At 41.3% G+C, this 27023-nt stretch overlaps 1 protein-coding gene across 1 annotated transcript in view; it reads right to left on the bottom strand.

Annotated features, from left to right (window-relative positions):
- The window catches only part of fat2 (FAT atypical cadherin 2), a 123189-nt gene extending 98549 nt beyond the window's left edge, over positions 1–24640 (bottom strand). The window contains exons 1-3 of the mRNA XM_084353255.1: positions 24371–24640; positions 5314–8572; positions 3167–3478 (exon numbers count right to left, since the gene is read on the bottom strand). Of these exons, the coding sequence (XP_084209381.1) occupies positions 3167–3478; positions 5314–8551 (3550 nt within the window). The 5' untranslated portion in view covers positions 8552–8572; positions 24371–24640. The remainder of the gene's footprint in view (positions 1–3166; positions 3479–5313; positions 8573–24370) is intronic.
- Positions 24641–27023: the final 2383 nt, after the last annotated feature.

Here is a 27023-nt window from a genome sequence, read left to right as displayed (position 1 = left end):
CTTCAGTGACAAAGGGTACAATCGGCATTCATTTTCAGTCAAATGACTCTGCGGTAGTCATGGCCCATGGTCAATCGGCTCCAGCTCTGATCGGCAGTGATGGAAACATGACACCCGGGTGGACACGCTAATTTTCGTTGATTGGTTACACATCATGACTAATAGCGAGAGAGACTTAGTCCTAGCATTCATAAAGTGCTCGATACTACTTTGTAATCAGTCCACTTTTTTTATGACATTTTATTCTTATAATTATTCAAAGTTGACCAATAGAAAACTTAGAAGCTAATGGAGAGCCAATATGAAGGCCTTTCTACACAAATTTAGGTCATCTAGATTCAAAACACCTCAGTCTACAGTCAAACTTGACATGAGAGAAATGGTCAGAGTGTAAAAAGCACACACAGACACAATAAACCTTTCCAACAAAACATATTTCATCCTGTGCTTGAATGCACGAGTAATGAAATATCAAATACACCTGCTTATACAAAAAAAAAGCTTGTTTTAATGTGACACTCTCCGGCTGTTTCAACACCTCCTGTCCTCCCTGCCTTTGTGACGTCTATCAACACAACTGGCCCTCCCTGCCTGTAATCCTCTGGTATACTGGCCTGAGGGTGTGGACAAACACCACAGGTACCTGGAGATTATAGGAAGAGGACAGGGCTTGTAGCAGCTTGCATCTTAAGAGCTAATGCTGCGCTAATTTGCCTCAACATCAAAGTCCGCACCAGGTGACTCAGTCGCAACTGTCAAACATGAACACACACATACCTGAGCTACAGGCCTTTTTAACTCTACTATCGAAGTTTTTTCTCTACAACCTTTCAGAACACGCATGGATGAGTTTGTGAGTGACCTCTGAAGGAGCTTCTCATTATGAAGTTTAATTTTCAACTCTGTCGTCTCAGCGACACGCCCAGGTTCTGCATGGCTGGCTCTGCTCAGACTTGCAATAGTGCATTAGGAAATATCAACTTTTTTTCAACCCGTCTTGTGGGAAATAACTCGCTGTCACAGGTTTTATAGCTGCAGCAACACTCCTGAATCAAAATGTAAATCTGCCATGGGGACATGGCGACATACATGTCGAAACAATTTGTGAAAGAGAAAGAACAGCGGTCCTGCAGATGTCTTATAGTCACAGGGGGTGTTTGAATCAAAATGTAGATCAATCACAAGGCAGCGAGCAGCCCGTATTTCTGTCCAAACTGCTTGTAAAATGGGAAGAATACACTGTGCAGGCTGATCCAATTACTTCCTATATCCCAGAGTTGCTGTGTAAGTGCCTGCCTGAATGTTACGTCACTAAAAGCTTCATCTCATGTTTTAGAGACACACTAAATATTCAAATGTCTATACTTACTGTCACAAAGCTGAAGGTGAAGCTGCTTAGATGGTTTATTTTCAAAACATAATTCAAGTTATGTTATGTCAAAGGTAGGAAATAGGAGAATTTGTTTGCATTGTTACCCATCGCCCATATGTGCCATTTCTGTAGGATCATCTACAGTATAAAATGAGAAAAGACTGATTATTATTTTACCAATAAATTATGATTTTTAAGTAATTTTAACCTGTTAGACACCACCTGCCAACATGTTTGAAATATTTCAAACAATGTTGTTGCTTCCCACTCCCTCAGCAACTTTCCCCTACTTCAGCTACGCTCAGCACCAAAAGGGCTGTGATGCCCAGTGGCTCAATTTGTTGTGCTATTTCAGCTGAACTGTAGGCAGCTAACATTTCTTCAAACCACTGATCCGTTCACATTTGCAAGTGTCATAGGCTTCAGTATGCAACATGCTGACATTTCAACAAAACGCGTCAAATAATTTTCGCATTACATGATTATGACCTGACTTTCATGTCTGGAGGTGCAGGGGACGGTGGCGTAGTTACAGGCATTTGTAAGTGTGAAACCACTGGATTATTTAAAGGATAACTACCGTTTTTTACAACCTGGACCTTATTTCTGGCAAAATATATGATCATTTACTCACCCAGATAACTTTGGTGTCATTCGGCGTCGTTCGGACGAAATTAGATCCAGTGTAGCGCCGATATATCCATATAATGGGAGAGACGGGGCAGCGACACACAGCCTCTATATAACGCATTATCTGCCACGAAACTAGTTCATTTCATCAATATTTTGTTATGAAATGCTAGCGCTATTCCCCTCTGAGTCCGGGCTCGTCCGTTATCAACATCCGGGGTCAAACTAGCAGTAGCAGCTACAGGTAAACAAGCCGCGCTGTCGCGGGTGCGCGCGCAGCTCAGAGACGACATCTTCCAGGTCAGAGGTAGTAGGGCAACCTACAGACCCCGGATGTTGACAACAGACGAGCCCGGACTCAGAGGCTAATAGCGCTAGCATATCGTAACAAAATATTGATGAAATGAACTAGTTTCGTGGCAGATAATGCGTTATATAGAGGCTGTGTGTCGCTGCCCCGTCTCTCCCATTATATGGATATATCGCCGCTACACTGGATCTAATTTCGTCCGAACGACGCCGAATGACACCAAAGTTATCTGGGTGAGTAAATGACCATATATTTTGCCAGAAATAAGGTCCAGGTTGTAAAAAACGGTAGTTATCCTTTAAGGAGACCTGAGGACAGTTTCCAGCTGTGTTTGTGGCAACAAAAAACTGATTTTTTTGACTGGAAGTCGGGACATCTCGAGCCATGTTTGTGGTGAACAATATTAACTATTTTATGCCAAATCATGATCTTTTCCTTACTCTTAAGTGTTTTTTGTGCCCTAACCTTACCAGACCATAAGCGCAGCATTGTCACAACATAACATGTAAAACTGAAGCAAAAGTGTAAAGTTAAAGAAATATTAATTGGCAATATATATTTTGATCACCACAAAGTATTTTCACTTTTACAGACAGAAAGTCAGTAGGGTTTTCCATGGGACAAGTTCAGGCGAGACAACAAACTGATGTTATATTTTTCAAATAGCCTTTTGTGCTCTACGAGCAACATTTCAAATTATGTTGATCCCCAGCAGAATATTTATTGGTACATTTATGTGTTTCAACTGTCTGTATTGTCAATCAACCTCCAATACCACAGGAGACCAATATTATAGAATAATGGAAATGCATTTCTGTATTCCACAATGTCTCAGCTTATACAGTCTTAATTACCTGTTTTGGGATCCACATCGAAGTAGGTGCGATGAGACTCTAGCATCTGAAAGGAAAGCTTCCCGTCAGAGGAAGTGTCTGCGTCTGTGGCCGACACCATGACGACGGACTTGACCTTGTCCATGTTCTCCTGGACAGTAGCGAAATACACCGGCTGAGAGAGCTCTGGAGCATTATCGTTAATGTCCAGGACCTCCAGGAAGACGTGAGTCCAGGCGATCAGAGGTTCAGTGCCCAAATCAGTGACATAGACAGAAAGCCAGTAGTGAGGCATTGTCTCTCGGTCCAACGTCTCTGTTGTACGAATCACACCTAAGGCAGAACGGGAGGGAATGAGAAATTACTTATCAGATGCAACAATGTTTTCACTTTTGAACAACACACCAGTATTAACATGTTTCAAACCTGCGGCTGTGCCTCAGGAATGAATCACCTATCAGCATAATCACCTTTATTTTTAATAACTGTAACCACCCTGGAGGATCTATCAATCACCATGACTTTCATTTCGTTTAAGGTGACTCTTTACATTTTTAAAAAGTCTGTATTGACACCCAAGACATGGGTGACACATTAGTGTTGTCAAAACTTACTCAAATTCTCATGGTTTAGATGAAGCTGCTTATGGTATGCTGGGGTACTAAGAACAAGCAAGACTGACTTTTCTGAACACAGATTACTTCAGAAGCTGTTTACGTTTGTATACCCTGAGGGGGAGCTAAAAAACCAGCAACACAGAAAAAGAGACATATTTCAGCACGGTTCAATTATGACAGCGAACTCTATTTGGCCTGATTTTATCAGAGCCCTAAGTGCAACAGCAGACTAATGGAATGCATTATGATATGCTGAGAGGTTGCAGGGTATTCCTCTGCAAAGGAAATTCTGATGGGAAAATAGAAAAACTGCTGTAACCACCCCAAAGGAAATGTCATGTTGTACAACCAAGCACGTGTCTCATCTTATCGGAAGCAAAGGAAAACTATGTACATCTAACTGCTTCTGCTGAGGAAGATTGTGTAATACGATCCAAAGCTTCAGAAGCCACTAATAGGTCTTGTGGTAAAAGATATGATCTGTAACGAGCCGTTTCAACTCAGAATTCAGACATAAGCACAAAAGACTGATTGAACTAGTTTGCCTAATACTCTACTTCATAAATGGCACCATACTGATGTACTGGCCATGAAGTAAATAGGCTGCTATTGAAAAGTTTGATACTAATCTCATGTCTCTAAGCTAAATACGAAGCTACCACTAGCAGCCAGATAACACAGCTGGACACATAAACTGGAAACGAGGAGAACCAGCCTCTTAGAAGCTCATACAATTTTTTGCTCGGGACCAGTAATCTCCTGAAGTCTTCGCTAGTTGTGCAGCAGAAAATTATGAATAAAGCTTAGGCTGTTTGTCTATTTTTTAAAGGGCAACAACAATGTAGCAACAGAACAACAAATCTGAGTCTTTCATTTCTATTTCTATTAGCTCAAGGCCAGATCAGACAGAATTTTAGGCGACGCCATTTTTGCAGGCGCGCCCTGAATGCCTTGAGTTCAGAAAATTCAACTCAGAGCAGAAAAGCACGATGTCATTGTAAAACTTAAGAATGATAATAAGCCCTGAACTGACCAAAATTGAGTCAAAGCTCCAACCAACTGGTTGCACTTCCTGTAACTTCTACTACAGATCGCAGTTTCCAACGTGTTATTAGGATAGCCTCTCACATTCAATCTGAGCCAGAGTTCGCCCTCTACCTGTACATGTTAATGAAGAGCCTCAGTGTAGAACAAGATATGAAAACAATTTTCCCATTTTCCCCTTGTTAACAACAATACCCCAAACTAAAGGATACTAAAAGACAACACCGAACAGTGACAGTCTGTTCATCCTGCTGCTGTCTGACAAAAGAGACAGAAGTATCCCCTGCTGTACCACCAGACTAGAGAGCAACTTCTTTCCTAAGACTGTGAGACTCTGGAACTCATCCTAAATGCTCCATCCAAAGAGGAAATGATATAAAACACTGTTTTATAAATAATTTTGTTTTTGTGAGTAGCATTAAGGGACCATAGTGTTGTTATGCAATCCTGGTTGTGTAATATATTGAATCTTAAAACTACAAAATAGCAAAACCACAGTGCTTTTACCTGTTTCCTCATCAATGGTGAACACTCCAAGGCCTGAGCCTTCATGGATATGGTACCTGACGACACCATCTCTGCCCAGATCCTTGTCTGAAGCTGTGAGCATGACCACTGATGTCCCCACTGCTGCGTCCTCCATCACTCCAGCTTCATACACAAACTCTGAGAACACAGGCCTGTGGAGGTTCTCGTTGACATCCAGAACCTGAATCTCCACAAAACAGGAGGAGGAGAGGGAGCGAGGGAGGCCGTGATCGACGGCCCGGACTGTGAGGTTGTAAAGTGGCCGCCTCTCAAAGTCAAGCTCCCTCTCCAGGGTCAAGCCACCCGTGGAAGAGTCAAGGTGAAAGATCCCACCCTCTGTGTTCTTGAGGTTGTAGCTAACGAGGCCTCCGCTGCCCAGATCCAAGTCAACGCTCTCAACCCAGACAAGGAGGGTTCCCACAGGTACATCCTCTGGGACTTTTATTTTGTAAACTTTGGGTACGAACTTAGGTGGGTTGTCGTTTACGTCTTGCAAAACCACCACAAGTTCAATTGTGGAGAACAACTGAGGGCCAAGCTTTGCTTGGTCTCTGGCTTCGATGAGGAGGTCATGCCTGGGTGAGGTTTCTCGATCCAAACGACCCGTGACCGTGACCTCACCGCTCTCTTCGTCAATTCTAAACATGTCAGTGGACATCAGCAGGGAGTATTGGACATTACCACTCGTATCTCCGTCAAGATCTACTGCATGAGCTGTAAAAATAATGGAGTCCACCTCAGTGTTCTCAGGCACACGTATCACATATCTGGGCTGATCAAAAACAGGAGGATGGTCGTTGACGTCGATGACATTCACTGCAACGAACTTCCATGCAGATGTTTGTGGAGTTCCCAAATCAAAAACAGTGATGTTCAAAATGTAGAATTCTTTGCTCTCTCTGTCTAATGGGCAAACTAACTGAAGGTCACCAGAGAAAGTATCAATGGAGAAACAGCCATCCTCGTTTCCACTTGATATGGCGTACACCAGCTTACTATTAAACCCTGAGTCAGCATCTGTTGCCTTGAACTGAACGACAGTGGAGTTCAGAGGAAAGCTCTCACTGAGGTCAATTGAACTCGGGAGGCTCAAGTCAAACTTTGGAGAATGTCGGTTGGTGATGTGAATATCAGAGAATGTGTCGTCCTCTTGACTAGTTAAAACAGGTTTGATAGACTCTATCAGTTTATCAGTCAGCTGTTTGAAAATGCCTGTTTCCTGGCAGCGGACCGTCGCATCATCACCTCTGTTAGTGACAGTTACCCTAACAACTGAAGCTTCGGAGGGATGTTTCCCATCAGTGGCTACAACTCCCAAAGTGAACGAATTTGCATGCAGGGGGATCGGTTGCTTAAGGGTGATGGCTCCTGACACAGGGTCAATATCAAATACTTGGAGCTCGTTTCCTGACTCGATGACATACCTCAGCTGCTGCAACTCATCTGAATCGATAGCTGACAGCTCAGTGATTGTGTGGCCTATGGGTAAATCTAAAGGTACGGTGGTGTTGCAGCCCACCCTCTCAAACAGAGGGATGTTATCGTTGACGTTGTTCAGGGTTATTGTCACGGGACATTCACTGACCTGACTGAAGGGGCCACCGCTGTCTGATGCCCAAACTGTCAGGTGATACCGTCTTTTCATCAGCTCGTAGTCCAAGTGTTCAGAGGTCGATATGACACCTGTAAATGGGTCTATCGTGAAAGGTAATGGGCCTGAGTTGGCAATAGAGTAAGTCACAAAGCCGTTTTTGCCTTTATCTTTGTCTGTGGCGGTAACTTTCAAAACACTGCTGCCAACAGGGGAATTTTCATCCAGTGTGGCTTCATATGAGGGACGGCTGAACTGTGGGCTGTTGTCGTTTTCATCCGTTACTTCAACCACTATGTGAGTCTCGGCTTCACCATGATTGGCCACTACATCAAACTCATAACGATTCTTTGTCTCATAGTCAAACTTCTCTGTTGTGACGATGATTCCTGTTTTGGGATTTATCTTGAATTTAGAGCTGTCTGGATTATTTTTGATACTAAAGGTAACGTTATAAGGTACTGAGGTGACAGAAACCTTGACAACATGAGTTTTAGGGGGTGAAAACTCACTCAGTGTGACAATGTAGGTGTCTTCAAAAAATGCCAATGGGCTATAATGATAGGCCGGAAGGTAAAGCTGTGTAATTGGAGAGAGTAAACTTGGGAAGCTCCCGTCTTTAGCTTGAAGGGACAGATTCACTCCAAAAGGAGTTTGAGACCAGATAATCCTCTTTGTAGAGATCACTTGGAAGTCACTGCCCTGCACCCCTAAGGGGATTATCTCAAAACACTTGTGGGGATCCCCTCCAACAATATTAACGGATTCCACAGGCTTAACTCCTGCCTCCACGTGGACATTGATAGTTATTTTACCGTCTGTGGAGACTGTGGGTTCGGGGAGAGGTATGATAACCGGAGACCCCGTGGACATCTTTTGTACATTTACTGTAACCCTGGCAACATTACCAAACTTCTGAACACCAGATATCTTCTTTGTCCTGTCCTCAGCTAAAACAGTAAGGTCGTATCTGGCCGAGCGGGTGTGATTGAGCTTCTTGACAAGGCTGACTGTGCCCGTGAAAGGGTCGACGACAAAAGGATGAGCTCTGCTGGTGAAAGAGTAATAAAACTCTGCGTTGCTGCCAATATCGGCGTCTGTAGCACTAACCCTGACCACACTTGACTTAAGTTGAGTGTCCTCCCTGATGGCCACATTGTACGAGGCAGGATAGAAAAGAGGCTTTAGGTCGTTTGTGTCAAGCACCTGGACAAACACCTTTGTCTTTGCCTGAAAGTCAAAAGTGCTTTCAGTTGCCTCGACAGTGAGAGTGTAAGTGTCCCTGACCTCCCTGTTGAGGAGTGCTGAATTACTGCTCCTTGTTTTGATCCTGAGAAAGCAGAAATCCCCAACTTTAACAGCCTCTGCTTGGAAAAGGCTGTCGTCATCGCCTGAGACGACATTGTAGTTGATTTCCCAGAACAGATCTGTCACTTCGATGCCCATCTTCACTGGCGTCTCAATGTACGTCCGCGGGGCAGAGTTCTCGTTGATGGTGGCGTTGTAGAGATGGTGCGTGAACCTCAGCGGCGAGCTGTCTTTTCCTTTTCCAATTCCCCCCTGACATCTCAGCACGTGCAGGAGGACTGCTGCTAAAGTAAGGAGAGTTTTCCCAAAAGCTGCCATCTTTAATACCTCCACGAAGACCTGTGAAGTGGAAAGAAAAAAATAGACCAATAAATGTCATGTTATATACTATAAATCAGGAACAGGAGAAGCTTTCAGGAAAAAAACAAGTAAATAGTCTTTTATATCTGCAGAAAGGCACATAATATACATAACTCTTGTACTTGTGCCATTTTGTAAATAGATCATCATAGATCATTTCCTCTAAGTTCCACAAAGACAACAAAATGGACAGATTACACAATGACATAACAGCAGAGGGAAGGCCTGTGGTGAGGTATCTGACTCTTGTCCCAACTTGCCATGACCAAAAAAACCAGACGGCAAAGTAAAACAACGCATTGTTTCGGGACCAGAAAGCTGCCTCCGAGCCTTTTGTCAGACAGGTGGCAGCCGAAACTCTTCCCCATAATTATTCCTTTGGTGGCCAAATACTAGCAAAACATACTCCTCAAAATTATTACCTCTAAGCCTATGTCATCACAGAGCTATGAGGAGGGATTTGTAGTTTGATGACTTGGTATCATACAGAAGACAGTGGGTGGTTCAGTCCTGATCCGAGTGTTAACGGCTGCATGTGTACTGCAGGCCTGTGCTGGTGATTGCTGTATGTGCATTAGAAGTCCCTGGAGGCATGAGCCACAATATTGCTGCTTTAATAAGCGGCAGAGGATCAAGATCGCACACTGTTGGAATAGCAATATCTCTTTTTATGAGGAACATTTGGCCACAACAGTAACATGAAATGACACAAATAGACACACAGAGAGTTTAAATCACAGTAAAACTGAACAGATGAAAACAGCTTTGATCGTTCCAAACAATTATACTTCTCATAAAACATTTATTGTACTGCATTAAAATGCCTAATTACATGCCAGCTTTTCTTTAAAGCTAGGTTTTCTTTTTAGGTTTAATTAATTAGTTCAAAATGGATAGACTCACACATCTAAAAGTATCTGTTTACTACAAACGCAACTAAGTTGTAGTTGAATACATTTTTCAGTTTCCTTCAAAGAAGATTCACTGGTGAGAAAATTGTCTCGTCATATTCCAGTAATCCTTCTTTTAACTAATCTATATTTTCATCAGTGTTTTTCATACTTCAGTGTTGTAGCTCAGATGGCAGTACTGATGTTATCAAACTGCCTGGAGGGATAAATCTGATTTTAACTCTGTGGCTTAGCTAACCGTTTACCTGTGTGCAGATTCAGTTTTTGGGTCATTGGTGACTGATAGTGAAAGAACAAGTAGGGAAATGCATGCGAAACGGGGGTAAAGTATGCAAAACTGTCAGTTTTGCACTTTCTTATACAACTTAAATGAGAAAAAAAGTACGTGGAGCCCAAACACTTAAACTTACGTCAATTACTTTTAACATTTATGAACAGTCTCAGTTTAATACTGACTTTAATACAGACCATCAGCGAGAAGATTGGATATTCTTATAAAGTCATTCTTAATGCCTGCCACTGGGTCGGATATAAAAAATTAAAATTAAGATTTATGGCTGAGTGCTGAGAATGAATTGAGGAGTCTCACAGCCTGAAGATAGAAGCTGCTCTGTAGTCTGGTGGTATGGCAGCAAATACTTCTCTGTGCTGACAGACGGCAGCAGAACAACTGGCTTATTTTATGTTGGCCTTGCTACTGAGCTGTATTTTGCTGTTGGCTTATTACAATGAAGACATCACTATACTAGGGAACTTAGTTAAGGGACTAGCTTTGGCTTCAGCTCAACAAATTTACTATTACAACTGAATCTGTTAGCCCTAGGCTGGTGCTCAAGCAGTAGCTGATCAAAACCAGCGTGCATCTAATGGCAGATTATCCACTAGTTAATCAATTGCGGATGAAAAAACAAAAAGTATAAAATGCTGAAATGGGTGGCCAAATATACCTGGGCGGCCTGCCTGAGTAAAATATATGCATGGGCATCACTGACAGGAGGCGCTAGTGCTAAAATTTCCTTTTGTCCACAGGAGCTGCCAGAATAAGAAAAAAATAGGATTCCTTGTAGTGGCTGAAATTTGGCATTGAAAATGGCATCATTCTGAACACTATTCACAAATCAAGGGGCACAGTACAGGCGATTCTGTATCATCAGTGTCTCCACATAAAACCAGTGATAAGCGATTTACAAATCAAGCCCTTTAGGATGAATACAATTGCATATAAGTTACTAATGGTGGAGAGAGAAAAAAAGAACCTGTAATCTGTGAGAAGGCCTTAATTTAGGTGTGACACAGGCTTGAGGGAATTCTATGCTTTCCAATGGCAACCCAAAGTCCAAATGTGCACAAGAATCATGGAAATACAATAACTAACATGTGCCCGGTTTGTGCACAGCCACACCATGCCAGCTCTGATTTCATAACAGCCAGAACTGACAGCAGAAAGAACTGGAGGGCAGAACACTTTGCCCTTCACTGCCACTCTAGCTGAAGGCATTCTGCACAGAACAATCTAGAGGGCAAAGATGTCGCTCCCTGAGATTGCCGATGAAAAGATCTCTGTCACGTTTTTTCCTCTTTCACTTCTCCGCAAAAATAAACTGTTCAGGTAATATTATGAGAGAAAATAAACCCTTTGGCCCCATTGTATAGCTGGAGTCTAAATATGTGTGAACAACACACGAAGGAGAAAGACTAGAGATGTCTTGATATTGTGCCACAAAGTTATGAATACCAGTGTCATACATATCTCACAATTGATATGGGTTTATGAAAACAGCTCTCCCTGTGTAAATGATGTACTCAAAGTTCAGGTGCGTGTCTCCAGGTAGACTGGCGCTGGGGATTTCAGTGGAGGGTGACAGGTATGTGGGGCTTTTATCTCCAGTCAGGGCACTTGGTGACAGATAATCAGATTACTACAGTCAGGGTCACTACTTGGGATGTTATCTTCTTCATCTGCGAGGCAAGATTACAATAGTGTTAGCATAATTTAGTCTCGGGGCTAGGTCCTATTTTAAGCCAGGGACACTTCAAATGTGGTACCTCAGGTTTTTCTCTTTAGTCCAAAAGGTCCATAGAGATATCTCACAGATTGCAGGTCTCACTGCATGAATGCATGCAGATGTGGACTGTTTATTTTGTGCGACACTGCGTCCGGCTCCTAGATTAGAATACGTGCACATACATTAAATCTCACATTGATCTCCGTCTCAAAGATATGGATCTACAAGATTCGCATAATGAGGTAGAGCGTAATCCTCGGTGTGATAATTATAGGTTTAACATGGATTTTGTCTTTGGAAAACACTTTAAAATGCTTATCCCTGTGGACAGAGCAAATCTGTCTGAATTCATATGTCTCAAGGAGGGATTTAGCAATGCAATCCAGGTTCTTCTCCAAGAGTCGAGGTGTGGAAATTTCTCAATTATAAGATGCATTGCGATGCAGACGTGGAAGATCTTGCATCGATGCAGAGACAAAGCATAATCGATAGTCTGCAGCTTATGCTGATTGTCTGGCCCCAACTGGACAATAAAGTTAAGTCACGACCTTGCTCCCATGCTTTGAATTGAAGGCGGACATTAGGCTAACGTTACCTATGTAGGAGGTATGTCGGAGGTAGGCAGAGATCATCTGAGAGTGATAAATAAAACTCTGAGTAAAACAGACATCTAGGGGCACATGTCGGATTTTATGAACTTGCTGGGAAGACGAGACCCACGCTGAGCATGACTTCTGCCCCACAACGATTAATAATCACAGCCATAAATAATAACTGTTACAGCAAGCCCAGCTAATCAGCCAAGATCTGAGGAGGCGCTGTCAACTTTGCTGTCCAACTCTGAGAGAGGCGTGTGCAGCAGAGTCAATAAATGCCTTGTCTTAAAGCTGAAAACAATATTATTGTCGATTACAACAAACATGTACAGTAAAGCACTGCAGATGAATACATGTTTTGTTTTTGTAATGTTTATGTATTGAAAAGATGCAGCTCTTATTTTGTAGACTGCTGTAGTCTGATAATTGGAAGGATTTCCTGAATAAAAGGGGAATTTAAACGATGAAAAGGTAGCCATGTGCAGTAATATACAGTAGATCATTGAGGATGCCATACGCTGAGCTGCATCGAGAATAGTTTTGCATTTCAAATCGTTGACAGCTGAATCGTAATTGAATTGAATTGTGAGGCCAGTGAAGATTCACACACTTCAAGAGAATACACGTACTTATTGCACATCAGTGCAAAACAGGACTTTCTGTCTGTGGTCAGGTGGAATGACACACCAAAAACTTAAGTTTCTTGTTACTGTTTTTTTATTATACTTCTTATTATACTACGCTCATCTTTTTAACAGAGATGATGTCTCCGTCTCCTGCCCAGGGACTACAGATGTACATGAGCTCATAGCTAACTCTGGTACAGGTAAGAAGCTATGCACTGTCCCTGTCAAATAAACAAATAAAATAAAAAAATAAAGTCATGTTCTTTCCTTGAATGGCAGCAGATTCAGTAGAAAGCAAACAAAACATGAAGCAAAAGTTACCCAATTAGAGTGTTTTGTCAGTTTTCTATTGAATATAATCTTAAAGTGCAGCTTGTCGCAATCAATCGATTAGGCCTAATCTATCAAATGTCACAAAAATGAGAAACATTTTTATCACAGTTTCCCAGAGACCAAAGCAACATCTTCATAACTCTACATTTACTACCATAAATGACAAAGAAAAGCAACAAATCCTCACATTTAAGAAGCAAGAATCAGCAAATGTTTGACATTTTTGCTTGAAAAATGACAAATGATATTTCAATAACCAAAATAGCTGGAAATGAATTGTCTTTCAATCAACTAATCGAAAATCTGCTCATCGTTGCAGCTTTAATGCACACAGGTTTGTATCTTTGAGTTTTAGTTATGATTCGCTCAGTCCACCCGAGCCTTGTGGAGCAACAACACAGGATGTTAATCACCTAACATTGTCTATGCAGAAAATGATCAAGACTTGAACACAGCAGAAATGGAGGAAGATGATATAACTAGCAAACTACCAATCTGAAATTGTCCCACATGAACTGTACCTGACAACAGATCATTTTGATTCTGATAAATATGATAAAAGGCAGTGCAGAAATTAAATCTATCTGTTCAAGGATTTATACCTGGTAATATGATTTGATTTTGATACAATTTCCCTTCCAAATATCTACTGTTGCCCATATACTTGACTATTAGCTGTACCCAAAACATATAACTAATGTTAAAAGAAGAATTAAAATATGTATTAAAAATGGATCACACATTAGTCTTATTGAAAGAAATTACGGATGACCCAGAGCTCTGTGTAATTTGCTCCAGCATCGAACACTATTTGGCAACATCATAGCTCATGAGAGAAATCCCTCCACAAATATTTGCACATGTAGTGTTTCTGAAATAAAGCAAATCAGCAGCTAGAGGAGGGTGATATTGAGTTTGAGATGAGGATGGATTACACTCTGATTGAAAACACAGAAATATAATGAATTTCATTTGAATCTAATGAACGCTGTGGCAGACATGTAATGAACCCCACAAATCAGCATTACTGGCCTCATCATCACACTCGTTAATACTCGTCTCATACACTGCAAACAGAGGTAGGTACTGTGGAGCTGCACCTTTGGATTGCATGCTAGACCTTATTCGAACCATATGGAAAATGGGCTGTGAATTACAATTTGTATCCAAAAGAGCTAACCCTGCTAAACCCAGGATGCAGGATGTATTGGGGGGGGGGGGACCTGTTTTGTTGGGTGGCGATCCTTGACATTATAAAATGTCTAAATCCCTGCAAAAAAAAGGTAAAAGGTTGTTCACATTACTTACGTGACTGACCAATTCAGGGTTAGGGAAATCAGCTATTTTTTAGCGTACAGCTCAGATGGGAAGGAGTCAGCTGATGTGTTTTGGGAATCTGACTAGGATATCTCCTGGGCAACTCCCTTAGGAGGTTTTCTGGGCACAACGAACTGGGAGAAGACCGAGAACTCGCTAGAGGGCTAGCATATGTTATCTTGCCTGGGAACTCCTTGGGAACCCTCAGAAGGAGCTGGAAAGTGATACTGGAAAGAGGGACGTCTGAAATAACCTGCTTAGCCTTCTGCCGCCATGACACAACACCTGACAAGTGTAAGAAAATGGACTGATGGATGGGTGGAAGGAGTAATATGCCGATACTGAATGGAGGAGAATGCCGCCTGAAAAAGGCGTCCAATATGGAGACATATACCCACAGACACAACCGGTGAGTCAGACTATAAAGGACAAACTCTACAGTATTCATTCTCTTTTCCTAAACTGAAAACTTTCAACCAAGTCCGTCACGCCTGTAAATGACAAGTATTTATAAAATTTAACACTGCTGTGAATTGTTGCCAAGATTTTCTGATTCTGCTGCAAAAGTGACATGTCAACTTAGTTTCTTCGAAGTCAATTAACTGAACCTGAAACTGACACTGAAAAGAAACGTTCCTGTTTTCATCCAAACATCCAGTGCTGCAGGGCAGAAACCTCAGGCCATTACTGCTGCTACTGAGGTCAGCTCGCTCACGCACGCACGCACGCACGCACGCACGCACGCACGCACGCACGCACGCACGCACGCACGCACGCACGCACGCACGCACGCGCACGCACACACACACACACACACACACACACACACACACACACACACACACACACACACACACACACACACACACACACACACACACACACACACACACACACACACACACACACACACACACACACACACACACACACACACACACACACACACACACACACACACACACACACACACACACACACACACACACACACACACACACACACACACACACACACACACACACACACACACACACACACACACACACACACACACACACACACACACACACACACACACACACACACACACACACACACACACACACACACACACACACACACACACACACACACACACACACACACACACACACACACACACACACACACACACACACACACACACACACACACACACACACACACACACACACACACACACACACACACACACACACACACACACACACACACACACACACACACACACACACACACACACACACACACACACACACACACCTCCCACCTGGTGCGTGTTCCAGGCAGCAACCTGCAGCCACATGTTCAGCTCCAGCTTCCTGGATCACATTTCAACACCCCCATGGCTCCCAGGACAGACTGAGAAGAGCATTTTTCATTCCTCATCTCCACTACCTCCGTCTGTCAATGAAGTCTGACTGAGTCGTCATTCTCTGCTGGAAACTCAATAATGTGGAAATCTACAGCAGACCCACACACAGTTCTATACGCAACTCAGGGAGGTTTTACTGCTTCATGTTTGCCACCCATGTGATCATGACTGTGCATCACTTTTGAAAGCTCTTTGAGACACGTTTTTCTTTGGCTCGTATTTACAGTTTACTGTTCATTATATCTTTACTGTTGACAAGTGACCTAAGGAAGGAAGGCCAAAACACATTTTATAATTTCACCAGGTTTTCTTTTTTTTTTTGGGAACAATATCTTTTTATTAAGTTATGTTAACAAAATGAGCGTGTACAAATACCCATATATGCTTTTGAAGTAACATAAAGTTACATAAAATTAATTTATGGTATCTTGTACATATCCATAAGATTAACTACCATACAAATTTTTTAATTTCACCTGGTTTTCTTGAGAAAATATACATTAATCTGGGGCCGCAACAGTGAAAACCATCACCTCTCTATTAATGAATTCATTCTTTTCTTGTCTTTTGACTAAATATTAAAACTAATTGGTTGACAAAAAAAACAGTGTTCATCTTTGTAGCATTTAAAGCTAATCGAATTAAATTAGTAGCAGAAATAGTAAAATCAATAAGGATATTGGTTGCAGCTTTGGCGAGTCGGCTCTTGTGTTATTATTTTTTAGTCACTGTCCACTTACTCATCAGTCCTATCTGCAACTTACTCTTAAGCACATGCAGCGCTTCTCTCACTGTGAAGGTCGTCACTCATTTCCTGTGTGATGACTATTGCAACACAGACAAGTTGAATCATGGATCCATATAGCTGCCAATCTGGCTTTGTAAACGCCCCGGGCATTTTATAATGGGAGGGCAGGGAATGTAGTTTGATCTGAGAGAGCCAGCAGCACTCAGCAGGTCCCGTCAGGCCCATTGGCATACAGGCAATTATCTCCATATGTTTGTACAAAGCTTCTTCACCATTAAATGCCGGTAAATTGTAATGGTGGAAAGTGGTCTTATGAGGGACTTAAAAGATTTCAGGGTTTTCTTTTTATCACTGAAAACTATACCGCATTATCCCTCCTCCTCCTCCTTCTGATCGTATTCATCCCATCGACCTGTTTCCTGGGTTTTGTGAAGTGATTACACCCCCCATTCTCCAAAAGAAAGGAAAGCAGACGGAGCTGGCGGGATTCAGCTGAAATATAATATTGAAGGTTTTGGATGTGGGTGTTTCAAAGGAATCACTAAAAACCAGACGGACCTCTCCGTAGATGAAAATACGGGTTTATTTATCCGTCAAACATTTTTTGACATCCTTGTAGAAAACAGCCTTTAGTTTTATCGTACAGTGTACCCTCAATGATAACAATGATAACCCCTACAAGTAGGTATTTATGGGGCATATCTAAAAAATAATTACAATAATTAACAATAAGCTGTTCACGGATTTAGGGACATTTTAATGTGTTTTTAAACAACTCCTATGATGCATCAATAATTGTTATGAGCAGTTAATTACTGGCAATATATCATAGCTGTAATAATATAAAGTCCCTGAACGTCTTCATGATTACATAAATATGACATATATTCATTTTTACTGAATTGATTTTATTAAGTATACATATATCTTTAATGAAGGATCATTATATTTATAACTATTAATGAAGGACTGAATTATTCATGAATTCCTCCACTCTGTATGAATGCAGATTAAGGCAATTGAATGCAGCTGAAAGCTCTGTAATCTATCTAGCAAGTGGGCAATAAGTAGTTCTTTTTTTTAGTAAACTATGACCCTTGAAGCTCAACTTGTCTCCATGAGTTGGAACACATTTATAAAACATTTTAAACTCGTCTGTAAATGATTGTATGAGGGTACGAACAGTTAATAAATGCTACATAACAGTCAAGGTTTTACTCATATTTAGTACAACAATGTTATGTTGTGTTATCATTGTCATTCATTACATGCACAGTACATAATTTCTGCCACTAGGGGTCTCTCAATCAAAGCCATGAAAACAAAAGATGTAGTTTAATGACATCGTACCTGGTAGCGCAGGATTGGAGGATCTAGGATCTATGTGATATGACTTACGTTTAGTCACGTTCGCCAACTTTCTTCCTCAAAAGTTACAGCGACAGGTGACCAAAACGAAACACACCTTGAGTAAACTTTTGGATTATTTGGGGTTTAAAACATTTGAAATAATGTAATTACACAACTCAACAAAATATGCAAAACAAATACTCGTCGTTTTTTCAAAAAATTAAATGCGGAAATGTAACATAATATATCTTTAGTATTTTACTCAAGGAGCTCAACTGATACTGGATGTTTGGAGCCGATATCAATACCAATATTAGGGCGTGAAAAACTTTTGATAGATATAGATATATTGTTATATACACACAGAATATATACATAAAACCCTTGCGTCAAACATATGTACGTAATGGAGGCAGGATATTTTACAGTTTAACACTGAACTCCTAAAAGACATCAATGCACTGAAAAAGTAAACTTCACTCCAAATTTTATAATTAGAAATTATCCCAAGAACCTTTCTCTGCATTACTTTCTGTATTAAATCATATTTAATTCATATCGGTGCGAAAACATAGACGCAGATATTGATATATCTGGACAATGTCGCTGGGGCTTTGTTTTACAAAAACACGATTGACTTATATCATGACAGCTGATTACAACTACATTACAGAGTGTTACAAACAATGTATAAAGTGTATAAATCATGCTAGAAGTTGATAAATAGGGGGGCTTAAAGTAAAGTGTTGCCCTTTAACCTCTCTGAGGAATCACGTCTATCCCGGCTCAGCCACGACGACGCCAACACGTTTTCCTCCACATGAAACTAAACTTACTTTCAGACGACCTCTCATTTGCATAATTGCAGAGTTCAATTTCCTCCCTATCTATAAAAAAACATCCCTGGTCTGTACTTTGGTACAATCTCACATGGTAATGAGTCTGTGCTGCAGTATTAAGCAATGATGGATGGGCAGGCTCTACACGATGTCAGTCTATTAAGTGCTAACTCTTGTATCATCGTGAAAAAAACACTCCACATTTGCTGACTACAAAGCACAAGCAATGTCTCGCTCCTGCTTTGAGATTCACAGGGTGAAATAACCTGAAAATGTCAAATTTGACAATTAAGTGCTACAACAAGGTGTTACAACAGCTGGTCCCATTTACTCTGTGAGACATGCAGGTCTTTAGCATTTCAAGCCCTGTTAAAGTTCTCTGGGGTCTGACAAAGTGTTCAGAAGTGATAAACAACAGCAATGAAAGGACCGCAGCATGTTGCAGAAAACTGGCAAACTAGCAGATGAAGAAGGTTAAAGTTTTCTGAGTGTTGAAGAAGAGGGGAGGCATCATGTGACCTTTTATTTTTAGTCAATCTGAGTCATCATAACTATCATTAGAGTCAAGAATCAATAATCAAAAGCTGAGGCTTTTATCAGTTACAGTTTGTATGAATGGGCCTCAAGGTTTGTATGAACCACCTCATCCATTACAATCCTAATCTCTCTACAGCTGGAAGGTTTCTGTAAATTGTCAGCAGTGTTTTGTTTTATCGTCTGCTCAGTGTGAGGTCTGAATATGAAGTAATTTTGCATGATAGGATACTAGAGAACACAATGTAACAGACATTTATCATTCTTACATTTATTTGCTTTATTTTTCTTGTAAAGGGAGAGGGTCTTTATATTGTAGACTCACTAAAGTTGATAAGAACCAAGTCTAGAAAACATAAGCAGAGAATTCATTGAGATTTACTAATTTGTGCTGGACCCATTACCAAACTATGGGTGCACACCATGATGGGGCTTGGAGCCTCTGGAAACACCTGAAGTTGGCGGCACAACCATTGATGACAGTTTAGGAGAAAATTAAAGCTGCACTTACACTGCAGTTGTTGTTTGGGGTGACATTAATAGTTTCCCGCACCACTTCTAAATAGGGATGTGCATGATTAGTCGACTAACTGTCTTAACAATGCTACGCTCACTAGTCGGCACTATGTATACTAGACAGTTAACTAATTATTATTTTATTAATATACATTTAAATTACATTTTGAGATAGTTTACACTAAAAAGTCATGCCTTCAAATGTTGCCTTACAAAAACAAGCAACAAGCTCTGCTGCTGATTAAACATGTTCAATTGCTGAAAAGCCACCAGCAAGGGCCGACTAGTGCCAACGATGCTGGACACACAACAAAAACTAGGGCAGACACTTACTGATGACACGTCAATATCAGGCATAAGAGCCTGAAAATAGTGCCTCTCCCTTTCTTCTTATTCAACAGAGAATTGGTTTTGAATCGAATAGTGAGATTCCTTGTGATTATATGTCAATGTTGTTGCACTGCTTCAAAATGTCCAAAAAACTAATCAATACCATTTTAAGAAGGTAGAAGTGAAGCCCCTCTGCCTTCATCCAATCAGGCTTATGTTGCAGGGTTATCTCAGGGGTTCTCGAGAAGGGTTTGATTTCCTGGAGATTAATAAGGATTTTTTCTGATGTTAGTGGGGCCGCTGCGAGGCTGGGTGCTTCCACTGTAAAACACTGCCAGAAACACTGTTGATGTACACAAGCAGGGAACTGTCAATCACTTTTTTACAGCCTACTCAAAATAGGAGATTCCTCCTGAGCCAGACCACCATGACAGAAACAAAACTGTGTTGACATTCAAATAAGAACAGAAAACACAGACTTCTGCAGACACACTTCTCCCTGACATGTCCTCCTGCTTCCAGATACAAATTAAAATCAGGTGTTGGAGGGTCAGAGGTACGGCTGGATGAGCCTCCATTATTCCCCTCTCCTCGCTCTGACTTGTTCTAATTGATGGAAACTGCCTCCCAGCTCTCTGCGCTGCTCTCACTTTATTACTTCTTCCTGCAGGACTGTTATCAGTGCTCAATGACTCTGACTCTTGACCTCTGCGCAACAGTCTCCAGTCAGCAGTGGACTCCACTCTTCTCTTTTTGTTCCATGCATTAGTGTTGGACTGCGTTATTCATGGGACATTATTCCTACATTTCAAACAACATTAGTATCAGAATTAAAGGATTGACTTTTATGGCATGGAGCCAGTTTGAGATGTGATCTGCAAAAGCTCCTTTATTCCAAGTCTAATCTAAACAGGTCTAATCTAATCTAGCAATTAAAACTTGGATAAAAGCATCAGCTGAATCAGTGAAAACTTAACTGCTAATTCCTTCCGAATGTGATCTGCAGAAACTCACAGCTGGCGCCTTTGCAGGAGTTTAATTTAAGTTCAGACCTCCTGTATTTTGTAAGGGTGGGGTTACGATGCTAACCTCTGTCTGGAAGGGTTCAGGGGTTGGGAAGGGCGCGGCCTCCAACCTAACCTCTCTCACACCCACAGCATGACGCCAGGACGCGGATGCCTTTAACTGGAGCTGAGTGGATATATTGGGATGAGCTAACAGGCCTGAATTGCTCTGGTCTGAAGGTACTTAACCCTGTCAGGACTACAGCAAACTCTGATGAAACTCAAAAACCCTGAGAACAGGGTGAGAGTTGTAACCTTCAGAGGCAAAAAAAAAAAAAAAAAGGCTGCAGTTTCTTGCTCTTGTCCCATTTTTACTCACTGTGGTCTCATTTTTCAAAGCAATATTTAAGTCCTGCTCCTCTATGGAAACAGCACAATCATGGTGTGAATTAGGCGGGAACTCAAATAATGTCTATTTATTTTATGAGTTGAATTTCTTTGATAATTTCTTTGTGATTTTATTGAAATATCACTATTCACCTGAATGAAGTGTGTGTAGTTAATGGGTCATTCAAGGAACGTCAGAAATTTGAAAATCCAACAATAATTTATGATGTTTACAGTTTCTGGCTATGATAAACGGCCAAAAGCCAAAAGCATTAGCCCTGTCTGAAGTGGGTGCACAAGTCGGAGACATTGTCTGTTTTTTAGTTGGTTAGGAGAATGCTGCAGCGCCGTTTCGCTGTGTAGCTCCACAAATGTTTTGTGGACTACGAAACTTCCCCCGACTTTCCATCAACATGGGGGGGTGTAGATAATGACTGGAATTTCATTTTTGGGTGAACTGTTCCTTAAAAAAGATGTTAAATGGTAGACAAAATCTCTGATAGTAGATAAGTGTATATCACAGAATCCCCCAGGTCAAGGATTTGAATGCCAGAGACATCAATGATAAAAAATATCAACTAGCCTTAACCAACTGAAGCTTTTTGTCTCAGCAAAGAAGATCTTTACAACTTGTGTGTTTTGCTGCTGTTAAGCAAAGACTCAGGATAATTCTTCAAGCTTTAGTCCACAAGAGCAGAAAATGTTACTTTCATAGCATCTGTAAAAGCTGAGGTGGTACACAACTCTGGGCGGTCATAGAAAATGCAGTCTGTAGTAATGAAAAAGCTTTGGGATGAGTTATGAAGAACGACTGGAGACACTGTGAGAAAAAAATTGCATTCAGGCCTGACAGTTATTTGTTCAACCTCTTCACATTCATATTATAAAAGTAGAGCCTTGAGAAAAATAGGACTTCCTGAACAACTGCAATGCAGTATTAAATCATATAACTTACACTGTTATAATTGTATTTGTAGTTCTTCTCTATCACACTAGACTGTACAATATCGCAGGCTGCTGTTTTTTCCGGGGTGTCTCTTCTCAGAGCTGCAGGGTTAGGTTGTGTCATGGGTGGAAGGTTGAGTGGAGGGGTCGGGGGTGTCCTTTCAAGTTAAACTGCCCCTCCACACACACACAGACTCACACACACACACACACACACCCAAAGGGTCACTCAGGCCTCACAGCAAATACCATAATTACAGGGAGGGTCAGAAATGCCTCAGCAGTATTGCCTGTTAGCAACTCAGCCTGTCAGTCACTCAGACAGTCTGAGGGTTCGTTTGGACCTCACTGTGAGAGATGAGTGGCTGGTGGTGGGATTAAAAAGGTGTGAATCGCTTTGGGGATGCACGGGTGTGTGTTTGTTGGGATTAGGGTGTGTTTCATCTCTATCCGTCACTATTCTTTTTTTCATGGTGTTTTCTTGCTTTTTTAAGTCCTTCTGTGGCTAATTTAATCACTTCCTTTGACTTTCTGCAGCTTACACTCACTCAGACAGCAAGTCAGGCCATAAAACAGTTGAAGAGGCCAACAGCCTAATTGCATGAGGGTAATATCCATCTATCCTTTACGGTGGGCAGTTCCAGCCTTCCTTACAGCCAAGTCTGGACTTTATCTCAGCTTTTTCAAACAGCCGTGTTATCTACACTGTCATTAATGAGGCTCAGCTTTTGCCAAATTGCCCATCAGATGATTTTAAAAGCTCTCAGTCCAGACTGAATGGTTTGCACGTGCTTGACTACAAAATCGCTGCATGTCTGTAGAAACTTCACTTGATGGGAAAACTGACTTAATCTTACTTTGACAAATTATAATTCCTTATCGGAGATAAGGCATTTCTCTGGGGTTCATAAAAACCAATTATGTGCCGATATGCCGATATAATTAAAGCATCAAATGAAAGTAACATCTAAACACTACAAACCTTCAAACAACTTTGAGGTCAAATGGGGTTCAGGAAAATTAATGAGTGGTTCTCTTTACGAAACGACTACCTGTCATTTTCCTGTATGTAAAGTCACTTTTAAAGACATGAACTTTCAGGTTATCCTGGCATGCGATCCCCCATTTCAATAAACATGCCATCTCAACTGTCTTCATTGGGAAGTGACAGGAGTCAATGGTCACACTTTCAGTAGGAGAGAAAAAACAGCTCCTGATTTAAGATAAACAGTTTTTGTTTGTCTTGAATTTATTTTCGTGCTGTTGCATTGCTTAAGTTTTTGGTATAGACAAAAACATGATTGTGCAATTTCACTCCACACAGAGAAAATAAGCTCCAGGACAATATATAAAAAAGAAGAAGAGAAGGGAGGGACTCTTTGACCAAAGCTTCAAACATCAAGAGCTCAGCTGCATGCATTGACATGTGCCTCTGCTGCTCTTTACCTCCACTCCCATGCTAACGCTCCAAGCTAAAACTGTCAGAAATACAAGTCCTTCATGAAACTCTAATAACAACTCATACACAGAGCCATATACGCATAAACTCTCTTCGCTCTGAAAGAAAGAAAATTGCTTAATTGATTTAAGAGAGATTTAAATTTTAAATCTCTCTTTGGTTCTCAAAATGAATTGTAACGCACCGTGTGGAGCTCATAAGCACATTGTCAGTTCAAAATGATAACGAGAACATGATTCAAGAAGCATAATGTGCAAAAAGGTCAGGGAAGCTTTTCCCACATTTGTCTGATTTATGCTTTCAAGAAAAGTTCTTCATCTGAGGCACTTCTTCTGTTTATATACACTCCCGGGCAGTGTTTAGTAATACTGTAAAACTAAATAGTGGTGTTATCCTTCATAATAAACATTGTGGAGTGGAGTGAAGCAGCATGCAAGATCAGCGACAAGGAAAACTTACCTCAGGTCCAGTTAGGTGACTCTTCCAGGAGTATCAGTCTCTTTTCTCCCCTCACACTCCAGAGACTTTAACAATCCCTCGACAGGCCGGCAACAACCGGCGTACTCCCATAGTGGTCTGGTGTAAAGTCCATGAAAACAAAGAGAAAAGATACGGTAAAAAACACACATGCAGAGTTGTAGGAGTGTGTGTCAACTGCCGCTAACTTCAACTTCAGCGCCTTCGAAGGCTCTGAACCAAAGTGCTGCTGAGGCACCTCAACACTCCCTCAGGAGTTCCATCTCCACCCACTTCTCACACTGTCCCTCCTCTCTCTGTGACACACACACACACACACACACACTAAGACTGAGACACACACACACACACACACACACACACACACACACACGCACTTTCCATGTGCCCAGATTGTGGGCTGTGCTCCCCCCCTTTTGCCTGTGGGCTCAGGCCTTTGGGCCTAGGCCAGGACTGTGCTGTTAGGGTGTGTGCATATGTGTGTGTGTGTGTGTGCCTGTCATGTCTGTTGATACTGCAAATCCTTCTGCAAAATGTGCAGTTAAATTTTGTCTGATTCAATTCACAACTTTTTCCTCGATGCAACAATGAAAATTTCAATAATAAATGCAGTGGATTGGTAACACATTTTATAAAGCTCATGTTTAAAATGCATAAGAAGTGACATTAAATATAAAGCATGTGCAATTTGTGCATTAAATTAATATTGAATAAATACTGCAACACCACTCAGCGCTCTAGCTTCATGGCTCTGCAGACTGAAGCTGGGCTCGCGCTACAGGACTTTTAAAATCCTTCTGAAACCGGGTTGTGTTGAACACGTTAACCAAAACTCCAAAGATTTTCTGCTCTCTCATCTTAAACATGCACACACACACACACACACACACACACACACACACACACACACACACACACACAGAAAATCTTTACAAGATTTTTAAATAATAGCACATCACACACTACAGATCAGGTTATTGTACCAGAGGGAGCAATGCACAATCTCACATGTTCCCTCTCATGTGAACTCATGGGGAAGCATACGTGAACAAAATGGAGATTATTCTGGTGCAACAATTTGCTGTAGTAACACGTTGCTGTGAGGGGGAAAAAAAGCAGAAGGTTAAACGAGACCGGGTGATTAGGGAGACATGGTCATGACGAGCTTTCCTCTCCAGTGAGAACTGGAGGTGAGATTTTACGTTTCTGTCAACAGTATCACGCTAGCTAACATTAGGCTTTTGGTGCTCTAAGAATTGAAAAAAAACCCATCAAAAATAATTTGAATAAAGTAATAAAATAAAATGCAATTTGTTTTTACAGAGATTAATGTTGTCAGATTAGCAGGTTGTCTGCCCTGTTGGACTACCTTTGATTTGATTTGTTTGAGCATGATAATTGGGGCCAAACTTTCCCCATTATCTGGGCAGTTTCCCCAAAGGAGGCTAATGAATTGTCTTTTTCTCACCTATTATGACGTTATTATGATGGAGGCTGATGGGTCACCAAGCTCAATAGGCTGGACAGCACTGACTTAAAACTGATGACCAACAACAGAAAATGTCATTTCTGGTTAGTACAACTAGGCTGAAATGGTGTGAAAGACAAATAAAAGTGTAGTCGATTCATTTAATGCAAGCTGAATTAATAATAAAAAAAACTTTTACAAATTTGCATATATATGCAGGTTTTTTTAAACACAGGTAAACATACTAAAAATGAATGCCTTTCCCTTTGCCAGGAGACGAGTTCGCATTTCAGTTTTTTTCCTTGTGTGTCACATTTTGTCATCACAAATGAGCTGGAAAAACAGGGAACAGTAGAAAGCAACAGATCAATAACAGTCTTAATTAGACATCGTTTTACTCTGGAGCTGATAACATAAGCTCTAAAGGAGTTCTCGTATGTGTTGAGATCTGCATATGTGCAGTATATGATACGCGTTTGAAAAAGTCTCTTTTTCAAATGCACATCGTATACTGCACATATACTGCACAGTGCTGAGTGATGTTTGGATGCTGCTTAAACAGACGGATGAAAAAGTATTAACAAGCCAGCAGCTTCAGGGCACATCATAGCGTTGTGCCTGGAAAGGGGCGGAAATTAGCGTGTCCACCCAGGTGTTGTTGGGTTTGGAGCTGGGGCTGATAATCACCTGTGACTACTGTCATTTGAGGGGGGAGTGAATGCAGATTGTAGCAATTTACTTTAAAGACAAAAGCCAGATGTTAGCGGTTGTTGGTGTGTTTTTTGTCCAGTGTGAAAGGGGTATTTACTGTACATATATTTGGGGATTTTAATTATCTGAATAACCTGCAAGCTGAAGTGATAAAAGCCTTTTCCATCCTTCTTGTCGCTGTGCTGACCACTCTGGGTGTGACCATGTGACTCACCAGCAACTAACAGTTACTCCAAACCGTCTCACCCTAATGGATTCGGGTAATTAACTGCTATAGTGTAGTCATTGCAGGAGAGCTTTGTGTTGCAGTTGTGTAAACACTACAAATGAACTCAGTGCATACAGCTCTCTAACTCCAGGCCCTGGGCTATGAATGTGGTTAGAAAAGAGAGGGAGACTACTGTGGGCAGTGGTATGTAATCTATAGTACGTGACTGAATTAAGAGGCATTAAGTC

This window comes from Pagrus pagrus (genome assembly GCF_965226575.1).
Source record: "Pagrus pagrus genome assembly, chromosome: 5".
Classification (NCBI taxonomy): domain Eukaryota; kingdom Metazoa; phylum Chordata; class Actinopteri; order Spariformes; family Sparidae; genus Pagrus; species Pagrus pagrus.
The sequence above is the reverse complement of the archived record's forward strand: the minus strand, read 5'-3'. Positions and strand labels throughout refer to the sequence as shown.